The sequence below is a fragment of the Carettochelys insculpta genome, chromosome 13 (genome assembly GCF_033958435.1).
Source record: "Carettochelys insculpta isolate YL-2023 chromosome 13, ASM3395843v1, whole genome shotgun sequence".
Lineage (NCBI taxonomy): Eukaryota > Metazoa > Chordata > Testudines > Carettochelyidae > Carettochelys > Carettochelys insculpta.
The window spans coordinates 44350310-44367798 of record NC_134149.1 but is presented as its reverse complement, the minus strand read 5'-3'; the positions used below and the strand labels follow the sequence as shown (position 1 = coordinate 44367798).

Here is a 17489-nt window from a genome sequence, read left to right as displayed (position 1 = left end):
AGGTTGAGGGGCCTGAGGGCTTCTCAAAAATCAAAAAGGGGGCCTGATGCTGAAAAGTTCGGGAACCACTGGTCTAAATCATACGTCAGGATGCTCCCCAGATACATGAATTTCTCTACATTCTCTAGTTCAACCCCATCTACATTGCTCTTCCTTCCTATTTCCTTATCTCCAAACATCATTGTCTTCATTTTATCAGTGTTCATAATCAGTCTACACCACTTCCCTTCCTCTTTTAGCACCTGCACCATTCTCACTAGCTTCTCTTCATCTTCCTTGATGATAACTGTATCATCTGTGAACCTCAAGTTATTTATTCTCATCCTGCACACACATATCCCTTCTACCTCTTCCTTGATCTTGGCCGTCGCTCTCTCTAGAGGCTTGATGAAGGAACTCAGCAATAGCGGATTCCCTTGTCTCGTACCTCTACTTGTTCTAAACCAACTTCTCAGCAGGATTCTCGGCAATACTACAAAGAAGTGAGGTTGTAGAAACTCTCGCTGCTGCTGAAAGGAAGTCCTCATTTCCTGGGCTTTATTAAAACAAAGGTAACAGCGACCTGTAAACAGCACCCACTGAACTGCTGTCTTCTACATTGTGTGGCCAGAGTGACAGCCCTAAGTGCACTCTGGAAGAATGGATAGAGGGGATGCTGGTCTCCCACCTACACGGTGGCTTTGGATGAGGCCATGAACCTTTCAGTATCCAAAGGGGCCTGCCGGTGCTGGGGCACAGCTTTGCCTGTAAAATCAGGAGAGGTGATTGCACATGAGAGAGGGTCGCAGGGGGCGCAGCCATTGGAGAGCTGCCTGGCGGGGAAAAGCTGGCCACAGCTCCCAGCATAACTCAGACTTGCCAGGTGTCTGGTGCCAGAGCGCTACTCCTTCCAAAGCCCAGGGCCTGGTTGTCCCAAAAATTACACAAAGCCATTCGCGGCTGCAGAAGAGAGTCTGGCCCAGGCGTAGGTGGTGGCAAGGGACTGAGGCACAGAAAGAGGAAATGGCAACATGGCTAGTGTCTAGCCATGCTCTACTGCTTCCTGGGAAGTCGCCAGCTACGCCACGGCCACAATTCCACGCTGATTATGCTGGTCACTTACGGGACATAGCTTTTACAGAATCACAGGGCTGGAAGGGACCTCAGGAGGTCATCTAGTCCAGCCCCCTGCTTCAAGCAGGATCAACCCTCGCTAAGTCATCCCAGCCAGCACCTTGTCCAGCCGGGACCTAAAAACCTCAAGGGATGGAGAATCCACCACCTCTCTAGGGCAACACATTCCAATGCTTCACCACCCACCTGGTGAAGTAGTTTTTCCTAATATCTAACCTACCCCTCTCCCTCTTCAACTTCAGACCATTGCTCCTGTTCTGCCATTTGACACCACTGAGAACAGTTTCTCACCCTCCTTTCAAGAGCTCCCCTTCAGGAAGTTGAAGGCTGCTATTAAGTCACCTCTAAGTCTTCTCTTCTGTAAGCTAAACAAGCCCAAATCCCTCAGCCTCTCCTCATAGGTCTTGTGCTCCAGACCCTTAATCATTTTTGTTGCCCTTTGCTGAACCTGCTCCAGCAAATCCACATCCTTTTTATACTGGGGGGCCCAAAACTGGACACAATATTCCAGGTGTGGCCTCACCAGTGCCGAATAAAGAGGAATAATTACTTCTCTAGATCTGCTCGAAATGCTCCTCCTAATGCACCCTAGCATGCTGTTAGCCTGCTTGGCTACAAGGGCACACTGTTTACCCATATCCAGCCTTTCATCCACCATAACCCCTACATCCCTTTCCTTCCTACTGCTGCTGAGCCAGTCGGTCCTCAGCTTCTAACAATGCTCGGGATTCTTCCACCCCAGGTGCAGGACTCTACACTTCTCCTTATTGAACCGCATCAGATTTCTTTTGGCCCAGTCCTCCAATTTATCCAGGTCCCTCTGGATTCTCTCTCTACCTTCCAACAAATCTACCTCTTCCCCTCGTTTTGTGTCATCCACAAAATTGCTGAGGGTGCAACCCAGTCCCTCATCCAGGTCATTAACAAAGATGTTGAATAACACCGGCCCCAGAACCGAGCCTTGCGGCACTCCGCTTCAAACAGACCGCCGTCCAGATATTGAGCCATTGACCACTACCCGTTGGGCCCGACCATCAAGCCAGCTTTCTATCCATCTTATAGTCCAAGGATCAAATCCATATTTCCTTAACTTATGGACAAGAATGTTGCGGGAGACCGTATCGAAAGCCTTGCTGAAGTCAAGGTATATCACATTCACCGACTTCCCCATGTCCACAGAGCTTGTTACCTCATCATAGAAGCTAATCAGATTAGTCAGGCAGGACTTGCCCCTGGTGAATCCATGTTGGCTACTTTTGATCACTTTCCCCTCTTCCAAGTGTTCCAAAATGGATTCCTTGACGACTCCCTCCATTATTTTCCCAGGGATTGAGGTAAGGCTGACGGGTCTATAGTTCCCCGGATTGTCCTTCTTTCCTTTTTTAAAGATGGGCACTACGTTTGCCTTCTTCCAGTCATCCGGTATCTCCCCTGGTCTCCAAGAGTCTTCAAGGATAATGGCCAAAGGTTCAGCAATGACCTCTGCCAATTCCCTCAGTACCCTGGGGTGCATTAAATCCAGACCCATGGACTTGTGCACATCTAGTTTTTCTAGATAGCTCAGAACTTGTTCCTTCCCCACAGATGGCTGCCCTCCACCTTCCCATACTGCATTGTCTGGGACTATCATGTGGAAGTTGCCTTTGTCCGTGAAGACTGAGGCAAAAAAAGCATTGAGTACTTCAGCTTTTCCTGCATCATCTGTTACTAGGTTACCTCTCTCATCCAGGAATGGCCCCACACCTTCTCTGATAACCTGTTTATTGTTCACATGCCTGTAGAAACTCTTCTTGTTACTCTGCACATCCCTTGCCAGCTGCAGTTCCAATTGTGCTTTCGCTTCCCTGATTACTGCCCAGCATTCTCCAGCCGTATGTTTATAGTCCTCCTTAGTCAACTGTCCACGTTTCCATTTCTTGTATGCGTCCTTTTTGAATTTAAGCTGACTAAGGACTTCCCTGTTAAGCCAAGCTTTGTGATTGCAGTAGATGCTTCATCTTCTTCTAGCCTTAGTCCTGTCGGTGGGGGCCAGTTCTTCAATTCGGCTTCTCCGTCCCAGCCGGTCTGGAAGTAGTTCCTCAGAAACTCCAGCGTTGATAAAACTATTGTCCAGCATATTCACCCCTCCAGTGCTGGGTCTTTAGGCCTTTCACTTGTCAGCTTAATGCTCTGTTTCCTATATGTTCTTCTCTCTTTTCACGTGGCCATACTGCTCATGCCTGGAGCCCTCAGCTTTGCTAGAACGGAGAACCCTTCCTCACTCCCCTCGCTTGTTCATTCCAGTCACACCCTCCTTGTACGCGCCAAGCATCCATCTTCCCATTTTCGTGGCCACCATCTTCACGATCTGCTTGCAGTGATTTCAGCAGATGCCCGTCCTAAATGGCCAGACCTGTCCTGCATGAATCCAAATAGTTCAGCACACATGGGAGAAGTTCTGATTTCAAGGCTGGACGTTCCCCAGCAGCTCGCAAGTGACCATGGGCCTCAGTTCAGGGCCAGAGTGCCACGTGGTTTGGGATTTTTCCAAAAGAAATGGTGTCAGACTTGTCACATTAGTTCACCACTATTCTCCGTAAGAGACGACTGTGATAACTGCTGGAGACCTGAAGTGGCAGATCAGAGATGGATCCTCTGCCTGGTCTGGCAGAGTGACTCGGAGCGTACCCTGGAGGTGACACAGCGCTGCAACACAGCCCCTGGGAGTAACTCGTGACTGCCCCAGTCTGTAAGGGGCCTGGGTGTCGGCAATCTGGCCTAGCAGTCACAACTGGGCTGCAGGGGCCAGGCTAGAACTGGAGGAATCCCAAGGCCAGGTGTGATGGGGTTCAGGGGTCCCCCTGCACTGCACCCCGTCCGCTGGCAGGAGAGACTCTCACTCAGCAGGTACAACAGCAGGTTTATTAGGCAACAGATGTCCAGTTTCTCACAGAAGCAACAGCATAGCAGCCAGAGATAGTCCTTCCAACCTGTCCTGGGGAGAAGACCCCGAGGGGAGCCCCTCTGGGGTGTAGCTTCCCCCTCCTCAGCTGGCTGCCTTCCAGCTCTCCCTTTTCCTAGCCTCTAACTGCCACCCCTGATTCAAAAACCCCTCTCAGCTCCTCCCTGCTCTTTGTTCAGGCAGAGGTGTTACCTGCCAGTTGTAGCCCCAGGGTCATCCTTAGCCACTGGGAGCTGCTGCTTGCCTCGGCCATCCAGCCTGACTCACACATGCACCCCCCCCCACTCCATCACATCAGGTCACACAGACGAGAACCAGGGTGAGTGTCAGGCTGGGACTGGAGACCAGAGATCGGAGGCGGTACCAGGTTAGACTCAAGAGCCGGGAATCAGGATCGAAGTCAGGCTGGAGTCAGAGGTCGGGAAACGAAGCAAAGTCTGGAGCTGCAGCTGGCCAAAGACGACTTCCTCGGGCAACCCCCAGGGTTAAATAGGGCACTCGGCCAATCAGAGCGCTGCAAATACTGTCACTTTGGATCTCGTGGGCGGTACTTGCTGTGGTGCCTACTCTGCCCAGCGCTCTGGCTGCACCTCTGTGCGGTGCTGTGAGCGTATCGGCCAGCCCAGGCCAGGCAGAGCTGGTTCCAATCCCTGGGGCTTCCAGCGTGACCCTTGTGGCCCTGCTGCTAGGGACCCCGGCCCTGCACGCCAGGGGGGTTTGCTGGGTCTCACAGGCCTCCCAGCAGGATGTGCGGATGCTGTGGATGGAGACACCCGAGTGACACTGTTCCCTAGACAATCCAGTTCCTCTTGTCACGAGCAGCTGGTAGCACAGGTGTCCTTGGCGATGGTGATTTGGCTAGTGTGGGGACCTTGGCTTAAGTCATTGAAGCACTGGGGGAAGGTGTGTGCCCAGCACAAGGACCAAGTCACAGCACTGCGCTCACCAGGCTGGGATGAGGCGCTGCGGGCAGGCTCGGTACAGCCAGAGGCCATGCAGGGGCGTGTGTCAGTGTCAGAGGCTGAGCACAGCCCGATCTGGTGCTGTGAGACGCTACCGTCCTGCAGCGCTCCGGCCTTCCTTCGCTCACTCGCCCACGAGATCCCACAGCCGTGGTGCACCACGATGGGCATGCCGTGCTCTCACCCGCTGTCACGGCACGAGCCCTGAGCCCAGCTGGCGCTCCCTGCAGGCCACCCCAGAGAGCTGGGAACCTCACTGCAGCCAGCCAGAGTGATGCCAGCGGCCGCGGTCGCTGGGGCTGGCGTAACAGGCCTGTTTGACAGGGATAGCTGCCTCCTGCCATACCCCTCTTCCCTTTGCAGCATTAGTGTGTGACGAGGAAAAGCCCTGAGAGCCGGCCACGCAATTCTGAGTCACGGAGCATGGTGAGGGCCCAGACTGGCCCGGCATCTGGAGCTGGGGAGCCAGGAAACCTCCACTGACTGCTACACAGGCCAGGGCATGGTGGGAGGTGGGCCTGCTGCCAGAGATGCCCTGGCTGCCAGTGTATTTGTGTTTCCCAGCAGCAGCAGCTGCGGCCAAGGCTGGGCACGGTCCTACCAGGGCCAGATTGCCTGGCAGTGGTTGGTACGGTGGTTCCACAGGTCTGGGAGAGACCCAGCGTGGGAGCTGCCCTGCTCTGCCCCAGGCACGAGAGGATTGGGGGTTACTAAGGCCCTGGTGCAGTGTGTGTGTGTCACATGGGCTAGCAGCCACTTCGGGGCCATAGTAGGAGGTGAGGAAGGGGCTACTTAAGGGTCAGAGCCAGTGTTCCCCATAAGCTGAGCTGTGGGCAGCTGCCCGGGGGAAAGCCAGGGGCTGCCCAGCTGACGGCAGAGCGCCCACAGCCAGCGGCATGTTTCTACGGGTGGTGCACATCTGCACACGCCACGGCACACCTAACAAAATTTATTCTGCCTGTGGATGGGAAAAAACAGAGGGACCCTGGTCAGAGCCCAGCGAGCTGCAGCCTGTCCCTGCTCCGGCCCGGCCTTGCAGCGTGACCCTGGGAACAGCCGCCCTGGCTGGGTCACGCACAGCGCCTGGCACTTGCCCTTCCTGCACGTGGGCTGTGGCTCCTTAGCAGCACGTGGCGAGTGTGTGGGCCCTGGGGCTGGGCATTTAGCCGGCTGAGGAGCAGGGCCAGGACGTGCTCTGCCCCACGCCAGGGACAGAGGCCGAGGCAGCAGAATGGCCTGTTAATGGAACTGCCCGGGGCAGTCGTAAGCCAGAGCTGGGTGCCGCCGGTGGCGCCCAGGGCCGTGCCTGGATGACGTGTTAGTGCCTCTGCCGCTAAGGGGAGCTCTGCGGCCCCCCGTAGCTGGTGCCTGCCAGTCCCGGCCCTGCCCCATGGACAGGCAGGACAGCAGAGCCTGCAGCAAGCTGGGCTCAGGGGTGGGAAAGGGCCCTGCACTGGGGCAGAGCTGCTGAGCCCTGGTGTGTTCCTGCCGTGTCTCGGGGGCCAGGCTCCAGGGACGCTGGGGGATGGCGCAGGCCGTGCCGGAGGGGGACGGATCGCAGCAGGAGGGGGCTCGCTGGCTCACGCTGTCCCTGCTCGCCCACAGCTCTCCCTGCAGCGCTCCAGCAGCTTCAAGGACTTCGCCAAGGCCAAGCCCAGCTCGCCGGTGGTGAGCGAGAAGGAGTTTAACCTGGAGGCCAACGTGAGTCTGTGCCACTGGCTGCACGGCGCCACAGGGGGCCATGGAGTGCGCTCGCAGGCTGCCAGCCCTGGGGGCATCCCGCCCAGCTGTACGCCCTGCCTCTTACGCACCCGCAGGGCAGCCAGCCCCGGGGGCATCCTGCCCAGCTGTACTCCCTGCCCCCTCCGCACCCGCAGGGCAGCCAGCCCCGGGGGCATCCCGCCCAGCTGTACGCCCTGCCTCTTACGCACCCGCAGGGCAGCCAGCCCCAGGGGCATCCCGCCCAGCTGTACGCCCTGCCCCCTCCGCACCCGCAGGGCAGCCAGCCCCGGGGGCATCCCGCCCAGCTGTACGCCCTGCCTCTTACGCACCCGCAGAGCAGCCAGCCCCGGGGGCATCCCGCCCAGCTGTACGCCCTGCCTCTTACGCACCCGCAGGGCAGCCAGCCCCAGGGGCATCCCGCCCAGCTGTACTCCCTGCCCCCTCCGCACCCGCAGGGCAGCCAGCCCCGGGGGCATCCCGCCCAGCTGTACGCTCTGCCCCCTGCACACCTGCAGGGCAGCCAGCCCCGGGGGCATCCCACCCAGCTGTACGCCCTGCCTCTTACGCACCCGCAGGGCAGCCAGCCCCGGGGGCATCCCACCCAGCTGTACGCCCTGCCCCCTCCGCACCCGCAGGGCAGCCAGCCCCGGGGGCATCCCGCCCAGCTGTACTCCCTGCCCCCTCCGCACCCGCAGGGCAGCCAGCCCCGGGGGCATCCCGCCCAGCTGTACGCCCTGCCTCTTACGCACCCGCAGGGCAGCCAGCCCCGGGGGCATCCCGCCCAGCTGTACGCCCTGCCTCTTACGCACCCGCAGGGCAGCCAGCCCCGGGGGCATCCCACCCAGCTGTACGCCCTGCCCCCTCCGCACCCGCAGGGCAGCCAGCCCCGGGGGCATCCCGCCCAGCTGTACTCACCCACAGGGAGTGGTTCCATCCCAGTCCCAGCCCGCCTGTGGCCCATAAGCCGCTGGCCTGGCCCCACACCCTGACTACTTGGCCCCAGCCTGCACTGCCCACTGCCCCCTTGGGTCCCCAGCAACCTTGCCCCCACCCACTCCCTCCAGTCCCCAACGCCACCCACTGCTCCGCGCTCAGCCCCACACGGCCCACGCGCTGCACCTGTGTCCTAGCTCGGCAGCTTCTACGCGGAGCCAGCGGCGCCCACCACCCTGGCGGTGTGGCACTGCCCCGTGGCTGGCACTCTTCTGCAAGGCCCTTCCCCAGCGCTGCGAGATGCTTCACAGGGCCGGCCGGGGGCACGGGGGCGCCCGGTGCTCGCTGAAGGCATATCGCTGCCTCGCTGCCACATGCTGGGGCCTGCCCGGGGGTTTCCTTGCACGGGGCTGGTGGTACCCACTGAGCTGCACAGAGAGGACCAGGGCACGCGTGTCTGGCTCTGCGCCCCCATTGCCAGCGCATGTCCCTGCAGATCCCTGAGGATGACCCGGCCCACACGCCGCCTGACGACGCCGGGAAGAGCGGGGGCATGAAGCTGGGGAAGAAGTGGAGAGCGGTCATCTCTCGCACCATGAACCGGAAGATGGGCAAGATGGCTGTGAAGGCGCTGGCTGAGGGCAAGGTGAGGGGCCGGGCACCAGGCCTCTGCGCCAGGGCCTTGGAGCAGGACAAAGGCCTAGGGCGCAGAGAACCCACAGAACAGAGAGGTCCGGTGCCCACAGACGGCCTAGTACCCACCCAGCCATCTCCGGTGGTCCGGTCAATGTTGGCCTGTCCCATAGCAGAGTTCCTAGTCCTTGGCATGGCAAAGAAAGCCATGGGCCTGCCCAGCCCCACAAGGTGTGATAACCCTGGAGCCTACTGATGACCCTGTGAGGGCAACACTCAGCACTTTCACTGCTGTTCCTTTCAGGGATTGCCGACACTGAGCACAGCTTGAGTGTGACTCACACACACAGCCAAACAAGCAGCCCCGCAGCACCTTCACACCCAACCATTTTATTTACTAGGGGCTGAGCTGTCGCGGGTGTGAAGTCAGAGGAGCAAACAGGAAACCCCCGATCCCCTCCCAGGCCTGTCAGAAGTCAGACAGGCAAGAACACAGTCTAAAGCCCCCCGGCGGCACGTTGCCCGATAAATAAAATGGTCCGTCTGTAACGTGCTACAGGGCTGTGGGGTGTTTTGTGGAGCTACAGCTGACCCCTGGCCTGTTTGCCTCTGACACCCCTGGGGAGGTCGGGGGTTTCCTATGGTTGTTATGCTTCAGTGCCAACACATGGCAAGGGCACCTGCCCAGCCCCATGCATGAGGACAGACAACGGGGGGACTCCCCAGCTGGCCGAGGGTGCATAATTATTGCATGGCAGCTGCCAGCCTGCATCTCCCTGAGCCTGAACCAGTGTCCCCTGCGTTCACCCCACTGCCTCCCCGAGGGGCTTCTGTGGCCTGAGGCCGGGCAGAGGCTGGTGGCTGCAGGGACCCTGAGCCCTGCTGGGCTTGGGGGTCTGACGAGGCTCCTCCCCTAGGGAGTGTGACTTCATTTGCGCACTGAGGGGCTGCTGCTCCACCCCCCCCGGACACGCGCCTGGGCTGAGCTCATCCCGCTTCCTGCCTTGGGCTTCCCCTGATCTCTCCTGGCCTCGCTGCCCCTTCCCGGAGCCACCGGGGCAGCTGAACCTTCCGCAGCCGAGTGCTCCTAACCCGCTCCCAGCAGGGGCCAGGCCCGGGTGCGCTGAAGGCGGCTGCCTGCTGGGCCCAGTGAGATGCAGTCAGGTCACAGCCGGCGGAACAAAGGCAGAGACGGGAATGGCTGGATGGCGGCGCAGTTGCTGTCAGCTCTCGGGGGCCCCTCCCCTCCGCAGACCTCGACCTGCTCCGCCAAGCAAGTGAAACACAGAAGGGAACAATTTGCACCCCGGGCCCCTCGTTACTGTACCTCTCAGCATCACTTGTTGCCAGGAGACGCACCCCCCCGCGTGCACCTGGACCATGTGTCAAGCCCCAGCTGCTGGTGCACCCAGTCTGCGCACCCCCAACCCCACCCCTGGCAGCCGGTGCTGGCCTTGGGACCCACATGCACTGGGCACCTAGGAGGCTGGGCTCTGGGACTCCACTTTGCAGGCCACCTGACCCCCGGCCCACAGTTAGCGCCAGGAGATGCCTGGTCCACCCCGGGCCAGCTCTGTGCAGTGCAGGCGGTGGCTGGGCTCGGCGCTGTCCCACGGCTCCGGAAGGCACCCAGCTTCCCCGCCCATGGGGGACAGAGCCGCTCCAAGCCCTGTGATACGGCTTTGGGGACAGTCTCGGTGTCCCAGCTCCTCTGGCTCGGCTGTGCTGGAGCTGGTGGGGCTGAGGAGGCCCCAGCCTGCACTGATTGCCCCGGTTCTGCCGGCAGGGAGAAGTCGTGGAGGACGGGCCCGGGTTCCTGGACAGCAGCTTGGAGGAGCCAAGCCTGGAGAAGATGCCCTTGTCCTACCTGGAGATGGAAGAGGATGCGCACGTGCCTCTCAGCCGCCAGCCATCCAGTGGTGAGCGGGGGGGGGGGGGGGGGGGGCTGTGCTGCTCCCAGGGGCTCACGAGGGGGCATTGTCACCTGCCCTCATGCTCCCAGGGCAGCTCTGCACAAGCGCCTCTGGAGGCAGCAGCTGCCAGCCCAGCCCCCCGGGGACACACCGCCCTGGCTCCTGCCACGCTTGGGAGCCGCTGTCTGACTTTGCTCCTGGCCTTAGGGGGCAGCTCCTCCCCGTTGCTCTCCCCCATTTCCTGCCGGCCCTGAGGGCAGCTCCCAGGCACAATGCGGCACCGACGCCAGCCGGGCTGCTGTGACCGCCAGCACCCCTGCAGCCCTTTGGCCTCTGTCTGCTGAGCCTGAGCCAGGCCCTGGCCGGGAGCTGCACCGGCTGACGGTGGTCCTAGCGCCGTGCAGAGCGGACGCCTGCTGGCCCGGGTCCGTAAGCAGCCGGGACACGTGCCCTACACCGCTCCCGAGCTGCGCAGGTGCCAGTGGGGGGCAGAACCTCCCCTCAGGCCCTCAGCCTGGCTCCTGACCCCACACCACGAGGAGCAGCTGTGCAGAGAACAGGAAGCACCAGCCCCTGGGCGACGAGGGCCCTGGGCAGAGCCGGGAGCCAGACCAGGGGGGAAGGGCAGCTGGGTCGCCCTGCATTAGGCGTGGGGCTCACTGGCAGTTAGGGGGCTGCGGTGCAAAGGCCAGAGGCGCAGACCCCCCTTGGGCGAGGCCGGCTCCCGGGGAAGGGAGGCCGCTGCCCTGGCCAGGCTGACCTCCCCTTACCCTGGCGCAGGGAGCGAACTGGGCTGCACCAGTCCCAGCGCTGCAGGCTGTAACCGCGCCAGTGTGCAGCTGGAAGAGTCCAGCCTGCCGTACAGCGGCCCCTTCTGCGGGCGAGCCCGGGTGCACACGGACTTCACGCCCAGCCCCTACGACCGGGACTCGCTGAAGCTGCGGGTGAGGAAGGCCTGGCCGGCTGCGGGGTGTGGGGGGGTCCTGCTGCGGAACACCCACTGCTGGGCCCCGCTTGCTTGGCCTGGCACAGCTGCAGGCGCTGCGGGGCCGGGGCAGGTTTGCTGGCAACTGGCTGGAGGGGGTGAGGGCTGGGCCTGTCCGGTCCCTGGGCGCCGAACGCACAGGGCCGGAGACGCCCTTGGCAGCGCTTTGGGTGTTGTTTCCAAAGCCTACAGGGGCGAGATGCTGCCCCAGCAGAGGCCCGGGCTGTAGGCTGCACCCCAGGGTGCCAGGATCAGGCCCTTGCTGGCGCAGCAGCTCTCGGGGGCATGGCCCAGCCGGGCCATCGCTACCACCGCACACAGCACACACCTGCGTGGGCCAGCAATTCGCTGCTGCAGGGGTGCTCGATCCGGCGGCCAGACCCCTCTCCCAGCTGGCACCCCAGGGCAGCCCCCAGCAGGGCCAACCCTAGAGGGTCACAACCCCACTGCCCTTCCTCTGCCCACTCTGGTCTTCTCCCAACCTCCCTCTCCAGCAATGCAGCCCAGGGAGCTGGGGGGGGCCTGGTGCTGACAGCAGGGGGTGGGGAAGTTGGGGGGGCCTGGCCCTGATAGTGGGGGGTGGGGGAGCTCAGGGGGCCTGGAACTCATAGCAGGGCATGGGGGAGGTGGCGGGGGGGCCTGGTGCTGATAGCGGGTGGGGGCGGGGGAGCTCGGGGGCCTGGAGCTGATAGCAGGGGGCAGGGTAGCTGGGGGGGTCTGGCACTGACAGCGAGGCATGAGCTGGGGGGGGTCTGGCAGTGATAGCGGGGAGCTGGGGGGGGCTGCGGGTGATAGCAGGGGGTGGGGGAGCTGGGGGGGCTGGAGCTGATAGCAGGGGGCAGGGGAGCTGGGGGGCCTGGTGCTGATAGTGGGGGGCGGGGGAGCTGGGGGGGCCTGGTGCTGATAGTGGGGGGCGGGGGAGCTCAGGGGGCCTGGAGCTAATAGCAGGGGGTGGGGGAAGTGGGGGGGCCTGGTACTGATAGCAGGGCATGAGGGAGCTGGGGGGGGCCTGGAGGTGATCGTGGGGAGCTGGGGGGGGCTGTGGGTGATAGTGGGGGGCGGGGGAGCTCAGGGGGCCTGGAGCTAATAGCAGGGGGTGGGGGAGCTGGGGGGCCTGGTACTGATAGCAGGGCATGAGGGAGCTGGGGGGGGCCTGGAGGTGATCGTGGGGAGCTGGGGGGGGGCTGCGGGTGATAGCGGGGGTGGAAGAGCTGGGGGAGCCTGGAGGTGATAACAGGGGGTGGGGGAGCTGGGGGGGCTGGAGCTGATAGCAGGGGGGTGGAGGAGCTGCGGGGGCTGCGGGTGATAGTGGGGGTGGGGGAGCTGGGGGAGTCTGGCGCTGACAGCGGGGCGTGGGGGAGGTGGGGGGGCTGCGGGTGATAGTGGGGGTGGGGGAGGTGGGGGGGCTGCGGGTGATAGTGGGGGTGGGGGAGGTGGGGGGGCTGCGGGTGATAGCGGGAGGCAGGGGAGGTGGGCGTGGGGGAGGTGGGGGGGCTGCGGGTGATAGCGGGAGGCAGGGGAGGTGGGCGTGGGGGAGGTGGGGGGGCTGCGGGTGATAGTGGGGGTGGGGGAGGTGGGGGGGCTGCGGGTGATAGCGGGGGTGGGGGAGGTGGGAGGTGATAGCGGGAGGCAGGGGAGGTGGGCGTGGAGGAGGTGGGGGGGCTGCGGGTGATAGTGGGGGTGGGGGTGGGGGAGGTGATAGCGGGAGGCAGGGGAGGTGGGCGTGGGGGAGGTGGGGGGGCTGCCGGTGATAGCGGGAGGCAGGGGAGGTGGGCGTGGGGGAGGTGGGGGGGCTGCGGGTGATAGCGGGAGGCAGGGGAGGTGGGCGTGGGGGAGGTGGGGGGGCTGCCGGTGATAGTGGGGGTGGGGGAGGTGGGCGTGGGGGAGGTGGGGGGGCTGCCGGTGATAGCGGGAGGCAGGGGAGGTGGGCGTGGGGGAGGTGGGGGGGCTGCCGGTGATAGCGGGAGGCAGGGGAGGTGGGCGTGGGGCAGGTGGGGGGGCTGCGGGTGATAGTGGGGGTGGGGGTGGGGGAGGTGATAGCGGGAGGCAGGGGAGGTGGGCGTGGGGGAGGTGGGGGGGCTGCCGGTGATAGCGGGAGGCAGGGGAGGTGGGCGTGGGGGAGGTGGGGGGGCTGCGGGTGATAGCGGGAGGCAGGGGAGGTGGGCGTGGGGGAGGTGGGGGGGCTGCCGGTGATAGTGGGGGTGGGGGAGGTGGGCGTGGGGGAGGTGGGGGGGCTGCGGGTGATAGCGGGAGGCAGGGGAGGTGGGCGTGGGGGAGGTGGGGGGGCTGCCGGTGATAGCGGGAGGCAGGGGAGGTGGGCGTGGGGGAGGTGGGGGGGCTGCGGGTGATAGCGGGAGGCAGGGGAGCTCACCCCCCGCAGCGGTGGCAGGAAGCGCCATGACCTCTCCCAGTGCCCTCTGCTCTGCTGGCTCCCAACCAGCGCACGCTGCTCCCCCTGCAGCCGGGGAGTGCTGGGGACTTTCCACCCCTTCCCCCCAGCCGGCTCTGAGCCAGGGACAGCCCCAAACCAGCCCCTCTCCCAGAGGTGGCCGAGCCGCCCCCAGCCGCGCTGCTGGCCTAGCCCCTTGGGTCTGCCGTGGCTGAGCCCCCTCGGGCCAGCTGGGGGGACACGGGGCAGGAAAGCGCGACCGACACTGCCGGGGTCAGAGAGAGGACACCCCCCTGCGGGAACCACCCCATCGCTAGCCACCCGGGGCCTCCAGCATCCCGGCCTGACCGCCCCCCCCCAGTACCACTGCTCTCCTGGGGGGCCCAACCCCACTAGCTCCTGCCCTTGCAGCTGCTGGGGGGCCCCCGGGCACAGAGCACCCCCAGGCCGGGGGGGCGCGGCCCAGCCAGGGTGGGGATTCTCACAGGGGTGCCTCTCGCCCTCCGGCCCAGAAAGGGGACATCATCGGCATCATCGAGAAGCCGCCCGTGGGCACCTGGACAGGGGTGCTGAACAACCGAGTGGGCTCCTTCAAGTTCATATACGCGGACATCATCCCCGAGGAGCCAGCGCCAGCTCGCAAGAGCCGGAGCCACAGCAAGAGCAAGCGGCCCAAGCCCAAGACCTTACACGAGCTGCTGGAGCGCATCAACCTGCAGGTGAGCGCCCGGCCCCGGCCCCGGCCCCAGCCCCAGGGACGCCCCGGCGGGGGGCAGTACAGCTCTGTGGCTGGCACGCGGGGACGGCAGGCAGCCACCAGGCACCAACTCTGGTGCAGGAAGAGGCAGGAAGGGGCTCAGCTCTGGGCACAGGGTCTGGGAGGGAGCTCGGGTGGGGTGAGGCTCCGGGCCAGGGGTTTCAAGGTGCCGGATGTGGGCAGCGCTCATGGGGGGCGTCTCCCCACCAGTGGTGACGTGACTCTGCTGCTCCTCACTGGAAGGGCGGCAAGGCAGCTGCGTGTGACGCCTCTGCCCACAGGCACCCCATCCCTGCAGCTCCCGTGGGCCCTGGCCAATGGGTGCTGCAGAGCCACCACCGGGGCTGGTCCTGCAAAGTGCCAGAGAACAGCTTTCACTGTCCTAATCCATACTAGCTGCGAAGGGTAGACTCGCTCAACCTGCCTGTCCCCTAGCGAGGGGACACACACCCCTCCGCTGCTGCTTTTCACCAGGCCCCAAGCTGCTGTGCAAAAGGGGGTTGGGGTTGGCCTCTTTCCCCAGGGCAGCCTGCATAGCGAAGCCCTCACCCCCAGGCTCACCCGAACAAGGACTTACATGAAGAAAACCAGCTGGCTCAGTCATCTAGTAGTGTAGAAAATGGCAGAAGAAGAGTCCATAATTAGGGCCTTTGATTCCGAGCAATGATATAGTCCCTTCAACTGGTGACTAGAGCCCTCGAGTCCCCTACTACCACTGGAGAATGGTAAACAGACGCTATTGAAGTCGGATATTTTCAACTTGCATCCAAGGGTTTTAAAAGAGTCGGCGGAGGTGCTCACTTGGCTAATGTTTATTGTAACTCACTCTTGGGAAATTTTATCAGGCCCTACATTCCCTTCTGAGCCATTGTGGATAGTTGACTCTGTCTGTCTCCAGGAGCACATCTCCACCTTGCTACTGAATGGCTACCAGACCCTTGAGGACTTCAAGGAACTGCGGGAGACCCACCTGAACGAGCTAAACATCATGGACCCCCAGCATCGTGCCAAGCTGCTGACAGCAGCTGACCTGCTGCTGGACTATGACAGTAAGAGGCAGACACCTGCCCTCAGAGAACCCTCCCCGGCAGAGCAGCTGCTGTAACCCAAGCCCGCCAGCTCGAGGCCGGCTGTGGTCCTTCCCTGCAACCCACTGGCTACTTTAGGCACAGACCCACCCTGGGAGGGTGGGAGAAGCAGGAGGGCTTTAGCTGGTGCCTTCGCCACTGGGACAGACTGCCACTGCAAGGCCCCGGTGGCAGCCGGAGCCAGGTTTCACTAGCCAGTGCTCAAATCACACCACCACCCAGGGCACCTCGCCGCAGCCACTCTGCAGGCAGGGGGAGAAGCAGCCCAAGCGACAGAATAAGCCAGGGGAACTGCCTAGGCTGAGCACAAGCCATCTCCCAACCCAGCCTGCCTCTGTGCCGCCTCCCCAGCCCTGCTCAGGGCTCTCTGGGAAGCAGCCCAGGCCCCAGGCCCTAACGCTTTGCCTTCTCTCCCCCGGCAGCGGCCAGCGAGGCTGAAGAAGGAGAGAGCTCCGAGCCACCACCTTCTCCCTTGGACCCCAAGGGGGACATTCCCCGCGACTCGGGCTGCTTCGAAGGCTCCGAGACGCTGGAGAGCGGCCGGGACGAGGTGGAGCTGATCGGCCCAGAGGAGCAGCTTCAGGCTCTCTCCCTAGAGGAGTCCTCCTGAGCCCGTCCCTCCCTGCCAGCCCCATGGCCCACCAGGGGCCGAGCCAGCAGAGCACATGACACTCCTGCTCCCCAGACAATACCTGAGGTGACCAGCCCCTGCTGGGGACAGTCACGGTGAGCCCTGCAAGGGAGGACACTGGGCTATTTTACTGTTCCAGGGGGTAGCTCCCATGAGCCCCACACCACAGCACTTCTCTGCAGGACCTGCACGGGCTTCCCCCTGCCCTCTTGGCACAGGTCCTGCTTCTGCCAACAGCTCAGCCTTCATCCGCCAGGTCCCTCGTGGGGTGGGGACCTGCGTGGCTACAACCCCAAGGACTTGGCTTCTGGGGCTTTGCTGTTCTTCAGCACAGCACATTGAGTTAGCAGATGCACAGCCAAGCTGCAGCAGTCACGCAGGGCCCTCGCTTGGCCCTGCCACATGGCCCCTGGGGCTGCCGGGGCTCAGGCCAGCAGGAACTCTGCAGGAAAGGTGGAGGAGACGCTGCAACGTGCCAGAACACCCGTCTGGGAGCAGGATCCTCATGGCAGAGCATGTGTGCGAACGGCTGCCCCAGGAAGGCACAGACTGAGCATGCCCAGGGGAAGCAGACGAGGAGCTGGCTGGTTTCTTGAAACTGTCCTTGCTGCCCAGCGACCAGGCCCAGAGCCGCTGTGCAGCAGAGAACGGGGCACCCTACTGAGCTCACACCTCTGCTCAGGGAGGTCCCTACCAGCCCACCACTAGCACCGAGGCAGAAACTGTGGATACTGCTCCTGGAGGCCAAAGTGTGGCAGGAGCCCTGCTGCCTTTAAAGACCAAATGGGTCTGGTTCCATGTGGGGCCTGGCTCAGGGCAACCGGGCTGGGCCAAGTTTGATGCCAGGGCACCGCATAGGCAGCGTTCCTTGGCCAGCCTGTCAAAGGGCAGGAGATGGTCTTGCACTGGAGAAACACCACCGTGGTTATCCACAGAGCAGGCGGAGCGAGCAGCTGATCGGCCATTCCTGGCTTGGGCACCCACCACGGCTGACGGGAAGTCGGGGATTACGGCACAATCCCCTTTGGTCCCAGTCAGGGGCAAACTCAGCTCTGAGATCCCGACTCCTGGGCTGGTGAAACCTGGGCCTTGGCGTTGCAGTAACGTAGGTTTGGGTACTGTACTCCCTGCCTTGTGCTTGACCCCAATAAACGTGCTCCCACCTGCAAGTGTGTCAGCCTCCTGCCTGCACCTCAGGCTTAGAGAAAGGGCTGGGGGCTCTCAGGAGGAGGGGAGCACAAGGCATTTCTCCTGGGGCTTGGGCCAGGAGGAAAACAGACCCCGGCTGGAGAGGATGCTGCAACTCTTCCTGGGCGACCCAGCTCCCCGCTCAGTGGCAGGCCAGAAGCCTTGTTCTTCCGCCCTTGACCTGCTGCAGTGCCTCCCCTCACTCCTGCGTGTGCAGCTAGCCCCAGGCCGCCC

At 63.0% G+C, this 17489-nt stretch overlaps 1 protein-coding gene across 1 annotated transcript in view; it reads left to right on the top strand.

Annotated features, from left to right (window-relative positions):
* The window catches only part of SASH3 (SAM and SH3 domain containing 3), a 28967-nt gene extending 11510 nt beyond the window's left edge, over positions 1 to 17457 (top strand). Inside the window, exons 2-8 of the mRNA XM_075007706.1 lie at positions 6622 to 6717; positions 8168 to 8317; positions 10091 to 10223; positions 10998 to 11161; positions 14104 to 14310; positions 15247 to 15397; positions 15859 to 17457. Of these exons, the coding sequence (XP_074863807.1) occupies positions 6622 to 6717; positions 8168 to 8317; positions 10091 to 10223; positions 10998 to 11161; positions 14104 to 14310; positions 15247 to 15397; positions 15859 to 16046 (1089 nt within the window). The 3' untranslated portion in view covers positions 16047 to 17457. The remainder of the gene's footprint in view (positions 1 to 6621; positions 6718 to 8167; positions 8318 to 10090; positions 10224 to 10997; positions 11162 to 14103; positions 14311 to 15246; positions 15398 to 15858) is intronic.
* The last annotated feature ends 32 nt before the right edge of the window (positions 17458 to 17489 follow it).